Source organism: Aulonocara stuartgranti (assembly GCF_965226115.1).
Source record: "Aulonocara stuartgranti genome assembly, chromosome: 17".
In the NCBI taxonomy this organism is placed as follows: Eukaryota; Metazoa; Chordata; class Actinopteri; order Cichliformes; family Cichlidae; genus Aulonocara; species Aulonocara stuartgranti.
Window position 1 is genome coordinate 38,982,501 of NC_138953.1, and position 19,911 is coordinate 39,002,411.

Genomic DNA, 19,911 nt, shown 5'->3' on the forward strand with positions numbered 1-19,911 from the left:
TCCATCGGCTTTCCCCGCAACCTCTGACTGAAGCGTCCAGGTAAACTGGAAACCCTCGACAGCTGTCGGGTGAAGCGCGTGCTGGGACAACCTCCAACGAAAGGTGGCGAGCAGAGTACCGTTGACCTGTTGGAAGTCTGCGGTCAGTCGTTCTGGACGCAGTACTACCTTTCTGCCTGACAGGAGGCGCTCTGATGCAAAGGAAAGCCAAAACATTATCTGAATGATTTAAAACCAGGTTAAATTAAGGAGTTTGATTCAACTACTTAAATGCAAAAAAGGCTGTTTAGCAAAACTACTTGAATGTTGTGGTTTTTCAGTGCTTGTATTCAAACTGATCATCAAAAAGGTATTTAAAAAAAGGATTAGTGAACACCACGAATACATCTGTAAATAGTTACCCCTACTCTCAGTGTTGCACAGCAAACTTTTGCCTCCTCTGACCCTGACAGAGGAGCAAGTCGGGGTTGTAAGCCAGGCAACAGCCTCTGACCGTGGGTCAGCTTTCAGCGCCACAGCAACCCGGTACTTACAGGCAAACAGCAAACCTGTGATGGTGTGATGAGTGCCCTGGAGAGAGGGGAAATTAAGCCAAGTTAAGGATAAAAAAGGAAATGTTTATAGTTAAAGTTTAAACTGACACACATTTTAGCCCTATTCTTGTCTCCACACGTGTCTCATAAGCAGCTTGTAATATAAAAAGTGTATCGAGTATTTCTTAGAGACAGAAACTACACACACAGACTGAACTGTACTGCACCATAGAAATGTACTTATTTGTGTTATGGTGATGAAATGTGATGTCTAATCCGTGCACACACACATAGTTGCAGTTACAGAATAACAACACATCTTTACAGTGTTACAAACGCACAGATCAGCCCCCACCCGTGTGCGTATACCTGCACCGTAGTTGTTCTCTCCATGCTTGTCACATTAGTGCTGCAGGTATGCGGTCGCCACCTCAAAATGTACGGGCCAGCGTGTCTCTGTCTCACTGTTAGCGAAAAGACCAAAGAGATACGTTTACTTTTTGTGTAAAAATGAATGATATAGGAAAGTCAATGCTTCTTTTGTCAACTTTTTTAACTTGTTATCAGCTTGATTTGAAGAACTAACTGCTGTTTCATCTGTGACTTCAACATTTCAGTGAGTGGAATCGAGTGCAAAAACCAAAATCATGCATTTGAAATTGATTAAGCCTTAAAAGTCAGGGGCGGGAAGGCTCGGCTTACGCTAATTCGAGTTACTATAGTGGACCTGTGGGATTATCTATCACATAATAAAGCTTCGAGCCGACTGACTTATTCAAGTTGAATGTTTTTATATTCTTACCAGGAGTTTGTTCAGTTGTTTAGTGTTTCTAGACCCACTCACCATGCTGAGGCCACTTCCAGAACACCTTCACCTGGAGCTGGTTGTTATGGTAATGAGGGGCGGCGACCTCCAGCCGCAGGTTTTCAAGGGCAACGGGGCTCAGAGGGGTTTCGGGGTGAGGGAGAGAGGAGGAAACCGGGAGGTCAGAGGAAGAAGGAGAGAAAGAAGAGATCGAAAGAGAAGAGGGAAGGGAGGATGAAGAGGAAGAGGAAGAAGAGGGGAGCTCATTGGAGAAATCGTCGCCTTTGGTCGAGTCTGGTCGAGAGGACGGAGAAAGAGACGGAGGAAAAGAACTCAGCGTAAAACTTTACTTTTGTGTGTCTCTGTGGATTACATATTGACCATGTGCATGTTTTGTGTATACAGACCTGTTACACAGCACATGGAACCTATACTGTGGCAGAAATATCATAAACTGGTAATGAGACTGCAGCTGGTAGCTAGCGGAAACACTCCTTGGCTTTATCTGGCCTAACTGACCCTCATTAGCGATGAGCAAACAGCTAATACGCAGAGACTATGTAAAAATATTAATACTCCCAAATTATGAATGGCAGCATGTTCCATATAAAGTTGTATGTGGTTTGGTAATAGAGCTGCAGCTGGCTATAATCCTCTGCTGAGCTGACCCGATAGGTCACCTATAAATACCTCTGTTGCCTGGAAGACCATTAACATCACCAACTTTCCACTGTACTCTGTGTTTCAACAGCGCAGCTGTATGTAGACAGAATATGTCGAGAGTCAGCAAACGAAGCAGCCCTGAACTTACAGGAAAATCATTAACTCAATAACGTATGGCTCTGCTAACAAACAGCTTCTGTAGACTGTGCTGCATAAGCAGTATTTGCTAATTTCATGACAAGCTAGCAATGACATATTCAAAATAAGTAACTAATAATTGCTGGCTTTCTTGCTGAATCGCAACAACACTAAAGTTTAAACTTGGCCAGGAAGGCTGTGTCATGAATCGCTGTGCGGCAGGCAGGAGAAGGACCCAGGATGCAGACTCACAGACACGGGGATAAACTTAAAGAACACAGCTTTAATGCTGGCACGGCAGAATACAGGAAATACAGAACTAACTGGGAAAAAGTAAACTAACATTCGCAGGAAGGCACAGGAAGATCCACACAACATGAGGGACGACGTCACGCTGAACAGAGGGAGACGCAGACAGAAATACACAGAGGGTTAACGAGGAAAGTGGGAACACACGGGGAACACAGGTGACACTGATAATCATAACGAGACAGGGCGGGGTGAACTGAACATGACATGTACGGGCGTGAGAGTCACAAAGTAAACAGGAAGTGCACAGAGGTTCAGACAGGAGGAGAGAGAGCACGGGGAAAACACAGACATAACGGGCTGGGGAAACATGAAACAACCACAAAGGGAGACGAGGGCTCATAAATACATAGAGGGCACACAGGGGGTAAAAGCCATGAAGGGAAAACACTTAGGGAACAACACAACAGGGCAACTCAGAAAACATGGCCTAAGCAAGGAACAAAATACAAACATACAAGAAAACTAAGAACACTGGGCCAACATGGCCCAGGACCATGACAGGCTGCATTTATTTAGCACCTCTTATATTTGCAATGTTTATTTCCACATGACAAAAACTCTCCAAAATCCACTGAAGGCTCGATGGTAATCATCCAAACTGTTGATAGAGATGGCTTGGATTTATGGTAAACCATGTAATGCAAATGCACAAACATTTACACCTAGAAATAATTACTGAAAATGAACTACAGCTGTGAGAAGCAGTGGTGCTGCCATGCACTCTCACACACTCAAGTCCCACCACAAAAAAAGCACATTTATACTTGACTGAAATTCAATGAATGCTTCAGACGTTTTGGGAAATATGCTTTCTTGCTGACAGTTGGAGGCTCCAGGATGGCGCTTGCACATAACCCCACCCCGCTGTGCAATTTTACTCTTTTTGCATTGAAGAAATATACTTGGCATTTTAACTGTAAAGTCAAATCACCTGGCCCCACAGGACAGCTGTTTGCTTTCATTACCTGCATGAGGGATGGTAGTGAAGACAAGCTGCGCTCTAGGACTCTTCAGTCTCTTCTGACCCCAGTAGGCCACCGTCTGGACAGAGAGCAAGTAGGAAGTCGCAGGCGGTAGACCGTGCAGCCACACTTCACACTGCGCCTAAAAGACAGGAATAGAAAGAATGATTATAGAGATGGAATTTGTCTTTTTTTTGCACGTGTAGTCCAACACATTAGCAATTTATCAGTCTGTACTGATGCAGATTTACTAGCTAAATCTGGACAGGGATCACGTAAAGAGTGACAAAAACACTAATGATACGTCTGCTGCAGACGAGGTCCATGAAAACCTGCTAACTTTGATACGTCGTCAGCATCATCGCCATAGAAACCCCAGTTGTCTCCATCGTCCCTCCGCAGGACTGACAGTCCAGGCCTGTTCTGCATTAGCCTGCTGTTTGACTGACAGCTCGTTAACAGGCTCTCAGTCAATCAGGTCTGTTTGTCTGCGTGGACTGGTACTAGTCACAACAAAGAGATGATCGCATGATAAATCTGTGTGTGTGTGTGCTTCCTGCACACAAAGTGGGGTAAAAGGATTTCCATTACCTTCGAGATAGACAAAACATATGCCTTGTACAGCTGTGTGTGTGTGTGTCTACGTGTGTCGTTTGTGTAGCGGATAGAGCGAGAGACGTTTGGGATAATGTCAGTCGACATTACATGTAAGAAAGCAATGAACTATATATTTAAAAGCACTGATACAGCAGAGGTTTTTTTCACATTCGAGTGCTTCCTCTGAATTCCCCACTTTACCACGAGGCTTAAATGCTAGCTTTCTCCACTCCTGCAGAAATTCCTGATTGACAGGATATGTGTTTTATCCCAATCCTGGGAATACAACATATTGTGCTCGCAGACTGCTTTCTGTGATATGAAAAGTTTCACACAACATAGCTATGTTAGCTATGTTGTTCTGGGTATTACCTACCTGTTGTGATTCTGATTTGTGTGTATGTGTGTGTGTTTGTAGATGCAGCTGCAAGTAGGAAACACTAGTTAGGGGGGGCTCATTTAAATTCCAGACCTCCCAGCCAAGCAGAACAGAGGACCAGACTACAGATAAATGGCTCCACCAGGATCAGTCTGGGATCGCCATCACTATTTAGCATAGCTACGTCCATATGAGTTTGCCGCACTTTGATGTTTATGCTTGAGCTTTTTGTCTGAAGTAAATGTTAACATTGTACTTCAAAAAGAGCATCTAAAGCTGAAGAGTCTCGTACAAGTACTTTGATTGTGTTTACCATTTGGAGGAAAAAATGTTCAGTCAGTGCACAGGCTACCATACCTGTTACGTCAAAGCTGTAATATCTGTGTTATTTACTGTGATTATGGGTATTTTGGTACTGCTGACTGGACTTAACTGCATCATAAGCGTATTTCATCATCATCATCATCATTCCTATAATCAGGATAAGAAAATCCTCCCCTTTAAGTATTACGGCTGCATTAAATATAATTTAAACAGTACATTTTAAAAAATCTTTCACAAGTTAGAAGTCACTGAATTAAGCAACAAAACAGCAATGTGTTACTTTGTAAACTGACTTCATATCCCATCATTCTTTGCATTTCATTCTTGCACCACATGAGTACAGATCGTTTTTAGCATCTATACATTGGAGCTTTATCAATTTTGGTGGAAACGTTTCACAAACATATTTAACAAAGATAAAGAAGAGCATGTTTTTTTTAATGGCTCATTATTTGAATCCACATCTTGAATTAAGATGCACATTGTGTCATTTGAAGGATGATTCAAAGTCCTGTTAATGTTTGTAACGCTACACCTCAGACATGCGGAGTACATAATGGGTTTTTATGAGTTGTCAAAGTTTGCTACTCCAGCACAGTAGCTGAATCAAATCCTGTTTAAGTTTAAGTGTTTAAGATTTTACTGCACAGGCCTGTAAAACCACCATAGCAATCACAACGAGGACCGTGTGTGTGTGTTTACGTGTTTACATATTATTGTGGGGACCAAATAAACAACGTTTACTACACTTGTGGGGACCAACAGTCCTTATGGGGACAAAATCCTGGTCCCCACAAGTTTGAAGGCATTTTTAAGCTAAGACTTTACTGATCCCACGGCGGGGAAATTTGTGCATTACCTCACCTGAGGTAGAGACTCACAATGCGGTTTTAGTGAAAGGGTTACAATTAGGTTATGGATAGGTTTAGGGTAAGGGTTAGGGTTAGGCATTCATTTTTGGGTTGGACAAGGGGCTAGGGAAAGCATTATATCAATTAGATGTCCCCACAAATATATGAAAACCTGTGTGTGTGTGTGTGTGTGTGTGTGTGTGTGTGTGTGTGTGTGTGTGTAAGGTGCGTGTCTTTACAGGCATAATAAAACCTCTCGTGTGCAGCTACACCGCTTGTGTATTCAGGGTATGTGGTGTTATTGTGCGCTGTTATACTTCACAGGAAATATATAATATATGTCCTACATCTTATTCCTATTCAATTCAATTTTATTTATATAGCACCAAATCACAACAACAGTTGCCTCAAGGCGCTTTATACTGTAAGGTAGATCCTACAATAATACATACAGAGAAAAACCCAGCAATCATATGACCCTCTATGAGCAAGCACTTTGGCGACAGTGGGAAGGAAAAACTCCCTTTTAGCAGGAAGAAACCTCCGGCAGCACCAGGCTCAGGGAGGGGCGGGGCCATCTGCTGCCACTGGTTAATGACACTGTACTGAAAGGTGGTTGCTCACATGATACACAATAAATAGGAGTTTGAGGTAGTGAAAATAGAATATTGATCTTATTAACTGATTTTACAATTTTCTTACTTACAAAGCCAACTTTGCAGAAAAGAAAGTCCCATCCATCTGTTATTGCAGATGAATGAAATGCAGCCATTTGTTTATGCATAACTGTCTCAAGGTCCCGTCACCGAACTTCAATAAGGTCTAGACTTTGACTAAGCCATTGCAACACTCCACTCTTTTTTTTCAGCAAATCTATCGTGGCCAATATGGTGTCACTGTCTTGTTCCATGACCCACTTTAGGCCAAGTTTTAGCTGTCAGGCAAATCTGACTTGAGAATATTTTTGTGTACAGAGGAGTTCATGGTCAACTTAATGACTGTGAGGGGCCCAAGTCCTGTGGCTGCACAACAAGCCTAAATCGTCACCCCTCCACCAACCTGCTTGACAGTTGGTATGAGGCGTTTGTGCCCACATGCTGTGTTCGGTTTTTGCTAAAAATGGTGCAATGTATCGCAGACAAACTTTTCCATTTTTGTCTTGTCTGTCCAAACGGCATCGTTCCTGAAGTCTTGGGATTTGTTCCGATGCAATTTTGCAAACCTAAGCTTGCAGCCTTTTCCTGATAGCACTTCCAAACAAGCTACACATGTTCAGTCTTTTTCTAATTGCATTGCCATGAACTTTAACATTTAACATGTCAACTTAGACGTGTATAGTCTGACATGTAGGGTTTGTAGTTCCTGTGAACACTGCACACTCTGACCTTGGAGTGATTTTGCTGGGACGTAAGTGTCTATTCATGGGAACACTGGCAGCTATCTTGAATGTTTTTGTCTTGTGAATAATCTTTCTCACTGTAGAGAAATGGACTTTCAATTGTTTGGAAATGACCTTATAGCCCTTGTTCCAACCATCACTTCTCTAAGATCATGGCTTTTCTTTCCTCTTTGGCATTGTGTTAACACACACCTGAATGCTCCAAACCAACAGACTTCTGCTTTCACAGAGGTGCTCACTCATGCTGATGATTAGTTAATCAAGCGTATTTTATTAGCATCTCTGGCTCTCTTCCACAGTGTGCCTTTGTCCTGTCTTCCCCCCCCTCACCCCAACAGGTCGTGGCAGATTGCTGCCCCTCCCTGCTGGAGGTTTCTTCCTGTTAAAAGGGAGTTTTTCCTTCCCACTGTCACCAAAAAGCTTGGTCACAGGGGTTTAAAATGGTAAATTGCCTGTATTTGTATAGCGCTTTACTCAGTCCCTATGGACCCCAAAGCACTTTACACTACATTCACACATTCACACACTGGTGATGGCAGCTACATTGTAGCCACAGCCACCCTGGGGCGCACTGACAGAGGCGAGGCTGCCGGACACTGGCGCCACCGGGCCCTCTGACCACCACCAGTAGGCAACGGGAAGTGTCTTGCCCAAGCACACAACGACCAAGACTGTCGGAGCCGGGGATCGAACCGGCAACCTTCTGATTACAAGACGAACTGCCAACTCTTGAGCCACGATGGCCCACGATTTAATCTAATTGTTGGTGTTTTCTCTGTTTTCTTTGTATAACTGTAGGGTCTTTACCTTACAATATAAAGGCAACTGTTGTTGTGATTTGCCAGTGTATAAATAAAAATAAAAATGAGTTGAACTGAATTGAATAGCAGCACCTGAGTGCTCTCAGTTTCTGTTAAGACAGTAAGTACCTACATACTGCTGAGGTTGGATTTACCTTATTATGAAATGTGAAACGTTATATTTGAAAGAGTGCACTTTCTTTTTCACCTTTTTCAGAGCCTTAAGAAAACAGATATATCTTGAAACATCATGAAAATTGAAACTGAAACGTTTCAACGTCCACTTACTATATGTTTATGTTCTTGAAATATTCTAAGCAAAGAAACAAGATAAATGACCACATTTTTTATTTGGTATAATTAAGCTTGTAGAAAGTTGACTTACCCCCTGAGTCACTCTGCTGTTGCTCTCCTTCCTACCCTGTGCTGGTGTGCGTGACTGTGCAGGTCGTGCGTGCGTGTTACTGGCTACTGTATGCGTGTGCGCTTGCAGCGTGTGTTTGTGTTTTTGTGCTGCGTGCGTATGGCGAGACATCCAGGTGATTCGGTAGTTGTGCACAGGGAGGTCTCCTTCCTTGGGGGGCTCCCAGCGTAATAAGACCGCCACTGTGACGCCACTCTCCATCGACCTTAGGAGGCAAAATTTATGCAACGTTACGGCGTAAGTGTAAACAGTCCCATTAAGGAAGAAGCAAAAAGTGCAGCGCTTCCCTAACAGTGAAAATGATTCTCTGCTTGTTTGTCAGCTGCTTTCAGCATCGGGTTTACAATCTCTATCTAATCTCTATTTACTCCCTGTATGTATAGACGAGGCTCAGACACTTTATATCATGCTGAACAGAAGCTACAATTTAAGTCATCACCTCTGTTATTAAATGTTATTGGAATATCGCTGTTGATCCAAGCCATGGTCTGAACTTTAAATGACCTTGTTTTGCAGAATGAAAAATAGAGAAGACACCGAAGGATGTAATTGAACAAGGGCAAACTGTAATTTCAGCTCATATACACAATCACACAACAGAAGACGTGTTTTATAGGGCTGACCACAGTTTATGACTGATTTCCCAGCTGCAATGGTAAATAGATGTATTTTAAAGATTATATATAAAATGATGCATCTGATAATCCTTCACTGACATAGCTTTTTAGATACCTTTCTGTGAACTGGGACGCTGATTGTGTCCTATTCAGTGTCTGGTTGCTCACTCTGACATTCGTGGGCGGTTCTGGGGGCGAAGGGTCTGCATAGAGACACAGAAAGAAAAACATATAGTTAGGCAATGTTGCAGTTCTTTTTTCTTTCACTTCACTTGACCCCTGACCTCTGCTGAAGTCGCTGGGGTCCCAGTGAAGACAAGGCCATCACCCTTCTCCAGTTCTCTCTGTCCTCCACAGCTCTCTGGGACTCTGCCTGTCCACTCTTGGATGTTGTCCTCCCATCTCTTTCTCTGCCTACCTTGTCAGCTCTCTCCTGGTGTGTGTAAGAGAGGGTGGGTGAGAGCAGATAATCCAGGGGGAGTTCAGCTGTAGGACCAAACCAGCTGCCTGTGTTTCCATTCATGAGAACGGCGCCTGTGGGCTTGTCATCCAGTCGTTTGATGACTCAAACAATGTTAGTGGTCCCCCCAGCCAATCACAGCAGATGGCCCCGCCCCTCCCTGAGCCTGGTTCTGCCGGAGGTTTCTTCCCGTTAAAAGGGAGTTTTTCCTTCCCACTGTCGCCAAAGTGCTGCTCATAGGGTTTTTTTCTGTAGGGGTTTTGCTGAAGCCTGCCTGTTCTTCAGCAACAATAGACTGCTATGGACACAACACCTTGGTTAACACTGTCACTGACTTAACATGTTACTATTTAAGTAGAATTACATAAAATAATGTCAGATTACTCAAAGGACCTTTTGTTTTCTTAACCAAAATCCTTTAGCTCTTATTAAAAAGACATTAGTTTATTTAAAGATTCCCATAGGACACCTTAAAAAAATTCTATATTTGTTCATGTATTTCTTTTTTACAACTATTAATTGTCTAAAAAAAATCATAAAATTTAATTTTTTTTCTTCTGATTAAAACCCCAGAATCTATAAATTTGTTTTCATTTTTCTATATTAACTGTTAAAGTTTAACTACTGCACACAATCTATCTCTTGCTTCGTTTCACTCACAGCCCTTGAAGTTTTATGTTTCCAGACATCAAATTTGGACAGTGGAACATCCAAAAAGACAAACTGTGATTTTTATTTAACGCCAAATTAATGTTAAAAAAGGTAACATTGCACATTGTGTTTTCTCTTTGGCAAAAAAAGGAAAAATAGCACAGTACAAGCTAAAGGCTTAATTTTTGTTGCTGGGTGTTAAAACCTGTTAATTTCTTTGTGTAATTTGTGTCTAAAGTTGACACTTTTGCAATTTAAATTCTGCCAAACTTTTGATATCAACAAAAGGGAAGAGGAGAGGAGTGAGTCCTTTGCAACAAAGACCTTTTACCAGCTTGACTTTCTTTTTCTCGGGGCTAAAAGCACATTTCCTCTTGGTTTGATTCAAGTCTACAGAGCCAATTAGATTTAAAGCATCAAAGGTGGGTGATACTGGAGAAACCTAACGTCCTTTTCAATAGCTGCCACAACACAGACCAAAGGCCATCACTGCTGGTAACCGTATGAGTCTTTCAACAGTGACTCTGTATCTCATTAGAGCCCAAAATCCCTGATCCTGTATTTGATTAAAACTACAAAATGCATCTGATTAGAACTACATCCCCCATGGCAGGCCTCCCACAGCCCCAGGCTGTGCTTGGCTGACCTAAATGCAAAGATCAAAGTTGGGGCAAAACACTGGAAACTCCATGACCAGGACTGCTTGTGTGTATGCATACGTGGTGTTTTGTGTTACATCTCAGTGCCAGCAGTAATTGCCAGATGAGAATCAAAACATGTTCTTCTCTGAGGGCTTTTCCCATCACTCTCAATGAACTAATGTTTTATGTCATAAAGTGAAGACACCAAGATTACTTTTCTGATCCAAATATCCCTTCGTGATTACTACTGGCAGGTCCCACGTAACACCAACATTTTAACAAGATGTAAAGCGGTTTCCAAGTTTCACTCTGGTTAGCGTCAGGTCACCGTGCAGAAAGCACAACCCTCTTAACATCTGCCAGCTTCCGGATTTGTGACCCCTGACCTCCAACCTCTGACTAATCAGACTAATGAGGTAGAAACAAGACTCTGGCTGCCATCTGATGGTATTTGAAATGTTCAAATGTGGCTCTAACCTTTAACCCTGGTTCTCAAAATACACTCACAAACACACACCGTGTCACAGAAGAAGAACTCAACATTTCGACACTGAGCTATTGCCTCTTGCTTGCACAGATATGGATTTTGAAGACTGATCACCCTTATTTAATTACTTTTTCTGTAGGAAACAGCCTGTTAGGTTTGCTTTGCATTAATACCATGTCTGTAAACTACACCATGTGATGGTGACTTAGAGGAGTAACTTCTTAAAGCCAGTTAACTTAGCAGAGCATAAATCTAGCTTGAAAAGCTAACCTGGTTCTGTCTGATTTACCAAAAAAAACAAAACAATTAGCACCTCTGAAGGTCATTTCATACAAAAGTAAGCCATCTACAGAGAATTCAGGAAGCTACTCTTCCCAGCAAATAGTCCCAAATATAACGCCCTCATAAAACACTAAGCAGTACGCTAAGCCTGTTTAGCTGGCTGCCAGCAGCAGAGTTCAGCTGGTGTTAAGCTTCTGCAACACCTTTGCAAAGAGGGTATTCTGGGTCGTAGAGGGGCCGACCTCACAAATCTCAGCACCAGTCGATCCAATATCCTGTTGGAAAGTTTCCTCTCCTTTTCGGTTTCAGAGTGCGGACAATTTGAGCAGAGTGCAGGAAATAAAATCGTTTTTAACTTAACATTATTGGGCATCTTATTATCGACCCGTCTGCATTTGATGAAATCCACATTCTCTCGCATTTATTGCACACGCTCAGCGATTCGCTCGTCGTGTCCACAAAGCGATACGTGAACTTGCCTTTTATCACAGTTCTACCTGCAAATATCTTCTGTAAAGCCCAGCTACAACCCCGCTTACAAACCCTGCACTCTGCTTGCCACGGCACAGGTTGAAATGTTTATAAAAATTTCGTCTGAGAGGTGGAAAATGCTATCTCACACTGCTCTTCATAATCTCCCTTAAGTGTTCAACTGATAAAGAACCTTTTTCCACAGCTCCGTCCAACCTGAAGTCATTATTCACATTCAAACATGCTCTAGCCAATCCTGGCAGTGAATTCATATCACTAGCCAATCCTGGCAAAATACCAGTATGACCTAAGTCTGCTAAGCATTACAGCTAATACCTCCTACAGTGTGTGCGTTCGTGTGTGTGTGTGCGCTTGTCTTACTCTCACTTTCACCCAGTCTCTCAGACCTACATCAGGGACTTCACTCTGGCATCAAACCAACGGAGCGAGTCCTTACGCTTTGTGTAAATGCATGCATGTGTGCACACTTGTGTACATTTCGGTTTCCTGCTTGTGTTTTATAGACTGCCTGACAGTTTTTTACCTTATCCATCAACTCTGCGTGAACGACAGAAAGAGCACAGAAAGGGAGAGGAAGGAAAACATCCTGACTTTCTGACTCCTCCTGCGGGATGTGTAATATCTCTCATAAAATGACAAAAAATGAGTGCAAGGATCTGTGTTTTGCTCAGTGTCTCATGACAGAATATCAAAATTCACCGCTAGCTTATGGCAACATGCAGAGGCATCATCACTCACTTTGAGACGCTCATAAAAAACGAAGTATGTGTGCTTACCTTTACTGGAGATGTAGTGTTTGCTGGGTGTGGTGAAACCTCTGCTGCCGTGGCTGTTGATGGCTGCCACTCTAAACTGGTACCAACGCTGAGGTCTCAGATCTGACAGAATCGCATCTTCAGAGAGTGTCTAAACACACAAACGCATGGCACAATACGCAGGCTAGGTTTTTATATTTTAAGACATACAGGGCAGTGCTTACACCTCACCAGGAAGATATCAGATTGGCTCCAAAATCATTCTGCAGCATAACAACAGACCAAGAAATACATCAAGAGGCATGAGGACTATATGAGTTCTGCAAGTGACGATATGATCCCCACAGAGCTCTGATCCCCAACATCATGGAGTCAGACAGGCAAACATACACAGGGGATCATTTTCAGAGGAAAAACAGTCAAGGCTAATATTGATTGATCTTTTTCTTTACTCCTAGTGTCTGTGCGAGTTAGAGGAATCATTTAAAACTATTTTTTAAAACACTCACTATTACAGACCTTTAAATCTTGAAAAATAGGCTTTTGTTTAAAAAAGAGAATATTCACTGAACTAGTTTAACACTCATAAGTTTTAAAAAGAGCGGTGGGTCTCTTGCAACTGCATGCATGGGCAGCTGGGCCCTGTAATATGAATTCAGCATACCCCGGGTATCCTCCTGTTATCTGGGTTCTCGCACTCTAACACTGGCAATCAGGATAATCAGCTGCTTTGTCTGCAGCTGTGTGAGGTATCTTTGACCCCAGCGATAACACCGATGTTACCTGGATAAGATAAATTCCCGTGTTGGCCTTTGGTTAGCTTTGGTTAACCCCTGACAGACTGATGTTGTTCTTCTCATTTATATGAATTAAGGTGGGCTAATTAAATGACACGACACAAACTGCATCCTCCTAAACACCTCTCTAATACGATTCTAATCAAAAGCAGAAAATGACTTCTTTCAGGAAGGATTTTTGAGTGTTCAGCTGCAAAAACAAAGTTGTACATCCTGTCAGATGATGTCAGATAAACACTGTCAGGCTGGAATTCCTCTGATAGTGTTGAAATGAAACGGTTTATCCAAACTATGGTTAAAATCTTTAAAGATTAATTTGTTTTGTCTCCTTGACAGTGCAAACTGCTGCGGCTCAAATCTACTCATCCACAGTCGCACACACACACACACACAGACACACACACACACGCGCACACACACACAAAGACACGAGCTGCCATCTATTTAAGTCCATAATGAGCATTCAGTCATTCAGAGTCAGCCGGTGGAATGACTGTGGCTGCCTGTGGTTCCTTTTTAAGCTCTGCTTATTTACCTAACCTCACACAGACGCACACACACAGACGCACACACACACACACAGACGCGCACACACACACACACACACACACACACACACACACACACACACACACAGCGTTTACCCTGGCAGAATGGGAGACTGACTGGGGTGGAGAGGTTTAGACAGCAAGGCAGCAGACTGATGAGGTGGAAACTAAGTCTAACATCCATCTCCATAGCTGAGAAGTTTCATCATTCAAGGCAAATTGAGAGTTATGAGGTAAAGATATGTTACAAACTTTGTGGGGCGGCTCCACTTTTAAAGGCACAGGGAGCCAGTTTCACAGCCGAATGACTCTACAACTGTCCCAAATAATCATCAATAATCATCACATCATGTAACAACCCCCAATAACAGACACAAACATAAGGCTATTATTAGGACAAGTCCCCTCCTTAGTCTATGATAAGTTTACTTCTTAATTGTTATGTAAATATCAGTTTTTCTCACTACTTAATTAGCACATGGAAAGTGACTATTAACCATTTACCATGGCTACAGTAGCCCATGGAGAGGCGTGGTCTTCACTGGGGTGAATGCCGATGTTCCAGCGGGACTGGAGTATGTAAACGACGGGCTCCACGCTGACATTGAACTTCGACACCCACATCACCTTCACACGACCCTCCGAGTCCTCCAAAAAGCTAATGTCTCTTCGAGGCTTCAGAGGGACACCTGCGAGGACAGACCAGGTTACAAGCTAGTTGTTACATATCAGTATAACTCACTTGACTAGTAACATACTGACATTACAATTAGATGACACAGAAACATTTGGACAGTTATGGGAGTTCCCGGGACGACTTAGACACACACTATGATGCATTTTGCCTTATTAAGTCTGGGGTCTAATTACTCATTTACAGTCTATCTATCAAAACCACTTGATAGGACGATCAGTAACAGCTACCACATTATGCTTCACACAAACTCCAAAAGTTGCCTTTACCTTTGTACAGATTGGCTGGGGCTTGGCAAGTATGTCCACAGCTATTGGAGCAGCACTTCCTGGGGGAGGGGCAGTGCTGGTCTGACGAGCAGCTCTCCACGCAGGCCGCGGCAAATCCTGTGGCTCGCTGAGGCGGAGGGCAGTCTCCCTGACGAGACGACCTTAACGAGGCCAGAAACTCCCTGCTTGTCACACACTCTGTCTGCTTCTGAGAGTAAAGCACGGTGGGTGTAATTATTATTACAGTTGACACATCACAGAAATAACACACAGTGTATAGGAACACACACGAGGCCACAAAAACACACAGTAAGGGTGAAAGCGCTTCCTGTGGTATACTCCTACTGTCTGTTTAAAGGCTGGTCCAAAAAGCTACATGTGTGTGCTTGTGCATGCGTGTGCATGCGTGTGCATGCGTGTGCGTGCATGTGCGCATTTCTCTGTTTGTGCAGACAGCTGTAGATCAGGAAAATGTAAACACAAGCTTTCACTAATAGCTCTGAATTACCCTGTGTTCATAACCAGCGAGCCAATCAGCCATCCCGCGAGTAACACGCTTCAGCTATTGTGATGAAAAACTAATCTCTCAGAAAGCCACAGAAACCGGCTTTACAAATAAACAGGCCACACACACTCACACAAAATGCACATAAAACTGTTGCACAGTGTCCTATGTATACTAGAAGTGCACAAAGCTTTATAAAAACACACACAAACGCTCATTTATTGCACAAGGTCAAAACAGCTTTGTGGTGCCAACAAAAGCGTGCGTCTGCAAAGAACGACAATGCCACCGAGGCTGCCGAGACTTGCACAAGAGCACAAAAACGCCACGCACTGTTTCCGTCTTACCTCGCAAGACTTTGGAGATGCCACCTTCCTGGTTTCCCACAGTTCTTTGCATGGCTGAAGGCACTACACATAACCCAACACAAAGGAAGAAAACAGAAAAAAACAAAAAATTAATAAAATAAGAAAATATGCACGAGGCACATTTCAGCATTTTAGCACATTCATGTAGATTCCTGCTCAGCACAAAAGCTGGAGGCTCCATCCAAATCGAACCTGCTAACACCTGTAAAGATTCAAATTAAACATCTGTAATGTTTCCGTGATGCAGGGTTTATGTATTTGGACCATTTGATTCTGGTTTATTTAATATTCTAAAGTTCAGCTGACGTTCCTGGTTTTGGTTCTTATTGTTGTGTCTCTGCATTGTGTAGTATTTGTATATTCTGATCTTGGTTTTGTCATCCAGCCTTTATGTTTCTTTTTCCGCCTCCCCCGTGTTCCACGTTTCATGTTTAGTCACTCTTGTCTTCGTATCTGTTTATCTCTTATCCCCTCGTGTTTTGTGTCTCCTAGTCCTCGTGTCAAGTTTGCATGTCTCCATCTTGTTGTTAGTTTCATAGTCTCTAACTCGTGTGTCAATCTGATTAGTGTCAGCTGTGTTCCCACCTGTGACCCGTTCCCGTTCGTTATCCTTTGTGTGTATATGTAGTCTCAATCAAAAGTTTAAAATGGCAAAAAATGCATCGTTTTGCATGGTTGGATCTTAACAAGGTTCCAAGTAGAGCTTCAATATGCAACAAGAAGAAAGGGGAAGGGCGTCTACTGTCTGGAACTGTTGTCCATTTCTGTAAACTTCCCTTGCCATCCATCCCCAAAGGTTCTCAATTGGATTTATATCAGGGGAACATGCAGGATGGTCCAAAAGAGTGATGTTACTCTCCTGGAAGAAGTGCCTTGTCCTTTATGGCGATATTTACTGTAGTGTTGTCCTGTTGAATAACCCAGTCGTTACCACAAAGATGAGGGCCCTCAGTCATGAGGGATGCTCTTTGCAACATCTGGACACAGCCAGCTGCCGTTTGAAGCCCCTGCACCTCCTGAAGCTCCGTTGTTCCACTGAAGGAAAAAGCACCCCAGATCATTATGGCGCCCCCTCCACTGTGGAGCGTAGAAAACATCTCAGGTGGGATCTGCTTGTCATGCTGGTAACGTTGGAAACCATCAGGACCATCAAGGTTACATTTGTTCTCGTTAGAGAATAAAACTTTCTTCCACCTTTCAGTGTCCCATGCTTGGTGCTCGCTTGCAAAGTCCAAATGGTCAGTTCTGTGGCGTTCAAGGAGACGAGGCCTTTGAAGACATTTTTGTGTTTTTGAAGCCCTTTAGTCTCAGATGCGTCTGATGGTTATGGGGCTGCAGTCGGCACCAGAAACGGCCTTAATTTGGGTCGAGGATCGTCCAGTGTCTTGACGGACAGCCGATTGGATGCTTCGGCTCAGTGCTGGTGACATTTTTTGCATCTTCCACTTGAGCTTTTGTTCCATAACCCTCAGGATCATTTAAGAAATTCCAAATGACCATCTTACGGCGTCCCACCTCAGCAGCGATGGCGTGCTGTGAGAGATCCTGCTCATGCAGTTCAACAACCCGATCACGTTTAAAAAAGGGAAAGTTTTTGCCTTTGCCATCATGAAAGTGTGACTACTTGACAGAAAAGGACAATGAATCCACAGATTCACCTTTTAAAGGCAAGTGGTCCTAAACTGTTGATCAGCTGTAGATCAGCCTGTTTCAGTTTAACAGTTGTTTTTAATAAATTGCTCAAAAACATGTTTTGTCTCACTCCCATTTCTTCTTGCTGCATGTTGAAGCTCGACTTGGAACCTTGTTAAGATCCAACCATGCAAAATAGGATTTTCTGACATTTTTCAATTGTTCTTAAACATCAGATCGGGACTGTATTGTCACTCCCTTATTGTAAGTAGTGGTTCCGACTGTTTGGTTTCCCTCTCTGTCAGTGAGTCAGTTTATTTTGTTTTGTGACGTTATGTTGTTGTTTTTGTTGCCTGTTTTTTCAGCATTGACGCTGTGATTTTTAGTTCAGTTCTGCATTGCTGAGTCCTACGTTTTGGGTCCATAACACTGCCTGCCACACACCTACACCTGCAGATATGACAACATCTGCTGTAATTCATGCACAATCCATTACCGACTCTTTCTGGCACAGAGGAGTGTCTTTTTCGTTCCTGAGCTCCAGAACGACTCACAGAGCAGCAAATTGTTGCTCAAACTCACTGAGAGATGGTTAATGAGCATTAGACGTGTTGGCAATCTCACTTCATTACCTACACCATGCTAGCTGTTTCCAGCCTCCCTGCACATCCAGCCTGACCTGCTAGAGTGTAACCTCTCCTCTACGCCAGAGGAGAATGAGCACATTTCCCAAGCTATTCCTTGAAAATGGCTGAGGACTAAAGAAATATTAGCAAGACAAATAATAAATAACAAAGTGTCAGATGGTTTTAAGATTTGTAGAAGCAGATCTCAGTGTCCATGACTGTAAAGAAACACACGCTCCAGAAGCACGCACTCATCTGGTTTGCCACCTCAGTGAACTGGTGAATGATGGCTCTTACCAAATTAAAACCAGACAACGTATAAAAACTGCGGTTTCACCCTCACCCCCCCTCAGTCTCTCTTTTCTCTCTGTCTGTCTGTCTCCTTCAACTCCCCGGCGTGCCTGGCTTCAATCACTCCTCCGGTTTATTCCAACTCACTGATTCCAGAAGGAGAAACAGAATTAATGAAATGGCATCAGAAGTTTATCTTTGCACAAATTAATGGCTACCCCTGGATGAAAATGTCTTCTGTACAAAGCTCGTCTAGACTGGGTTTATTTTTAACTTGACTCATCTGTCGAGTGATGCTCGTGGATGTGAAAAAAAAGACGAAAGTGTCAATTTAAGAAAGAACAAATTCGAAGCTTCGACTTGATGGTTGGATCTTCAAAATCTCCTTTTATTAATCATATCTGCAGCGTTACAAAACCTGGAGCTCAAATGCTTCATATGAGTCAGTGAGCACATGTGTGCATTGGTTTCCTGTCTTTAAGTCATTAACCTCTTCCTGCTAATGTCACATATCACAGAAGAATACTGATCAGGGATGCAACGACAATTAGTCAACAATTGGAGTTTTCATTAACTGGCTAATAATCAGGTAAAGTGACTAATTAAAAAAGATAACCGCCAGTTTCAGCCTTCAGCTAAGTTATGTTAATATTTTCATTTTTGTAAATTATTGTAATTATTATAAAATTTGTAACCCTGCAACATTCGGCCTTTTTTTTTCTTCTTTCGCTGAAATATTGGATTTTCTTCACTCGACTAACACGAGTAAATGTAAATGGCTGACGGCTTCGCGCAGGCAGAGGGAGTCTGTGTACGGAAGCTGCGACGTGCTTTTATGGGGAGCGAATAAATGTGATAAATTGCTCTTTTAAGAGAGTTGGTTGTGAGTTGATGCACACAATTTGTCTATCTGTCACCTCTGTGTGGTTTTACATGGGGAATCAAGAGATGCAGTTGTTTTGACCTGAGATCTTGGAATGGGAGGAAACATGTTACACAGACCGACCTCTCAATTTATCAACACTGTGGCAAAAATCTCATTTTTTCTACTTGTTCTGTTTGGGTTTGCATTCAGAACAGCTCACTGAATTGTGATGTGATGGTCGGTTCTCTTTACACTAAAACGTGTTCGAACACTTCAGTCATTATTCGAAGAAGCAAACCTCAAACCTCAGCAGCCACCTCGAAGCTTTTGTCTGCAAAGAAAATCTAAGGCAAGAAGAATTACTCATTAGTTATTTCATCGGTGATTTTTCTCCTTTGCTAGTTAATGATGTACTCCAGAAAGGGTGAGGAGACACTAAAATAACACACACACACACACACACACACACACACACACACACACACACACACAAATGTAACTAGATCCTTAAGTTTGATGTGTTTCTTCACAGAGCTCCCAGGGGTCTCTTCACTCAACCACGTGCTGCTCTGAGCTTATGGTTGTCAAACTCTCCCCAAACACACACACACACACACACACACACACACACACACACACACACACACACACACACACACACACACACTCCAGCACCACTTCCAAACCCAGCCCACCCCCTCCTTGCTGCCGCTGATCAGTAACAGAAATATCAAATTTTTCATT

At 42.8% G+C, this 19,911-nt stretch overlaps 1 protein-coding gene across 3 annotated transcripts in view; it reads right to left on the bottom strand.

Moving 5' to 3' along the window:
- The window catches only part of anos1b (anosmin 1b), a 56,919-nt gene that overhangs the window by 5,261 nt on the left and 31,747 nt on the right, over positions 1-19,911 (bottom strand). The window contains exons 3-13 of one of the 3 annotated variants that reach the window (XM_082510646.1): positions 15,733-15,795; positions 14,881-15,085; positions 14,422-14,606; positions 12,594-12,723; positions 8,920-9,007; positions 8,149-8,392; positions 3,417-3,555; positions 1,378-1,632; positions 903-997; positions 402-570; positions 1-191 (exon numbers count right to left, since the gene is read on the bottom strand). The exon at positions 1-191 is cut by the window's left edge and continues 42 nt beyond it. In XM_082510646.1, coding sequence (XP_082366772.1) covers positions 1-191; positions 402-570; positions 903-997; positions 1,378-1,632; positions 3,417-3,555; positions 8,149-8,392; positions 8,920-9,007; positions 12,594-12,723; positions 14,422-14,606; positions 14,881-15,085; positions 15,733-15,795 — 1,764 coding nt within the window. Of the gene's footprint in view, positions 192-401; positions 571-902; positions 998-1,377; positions 1,633-3,416; positions 3,556-8,148; positions 8,393-8,919; positions 9,008-12,593; positions 12,724-14,421; positions 14,607-14,880; positions 15,089-15,732; positions 15,796-19,911 lie in introns of all 3 variants that reach the window. The other 2 variants (XM_082510647.1, XM_082510645.1) reach the window with 2 other exon arrangements.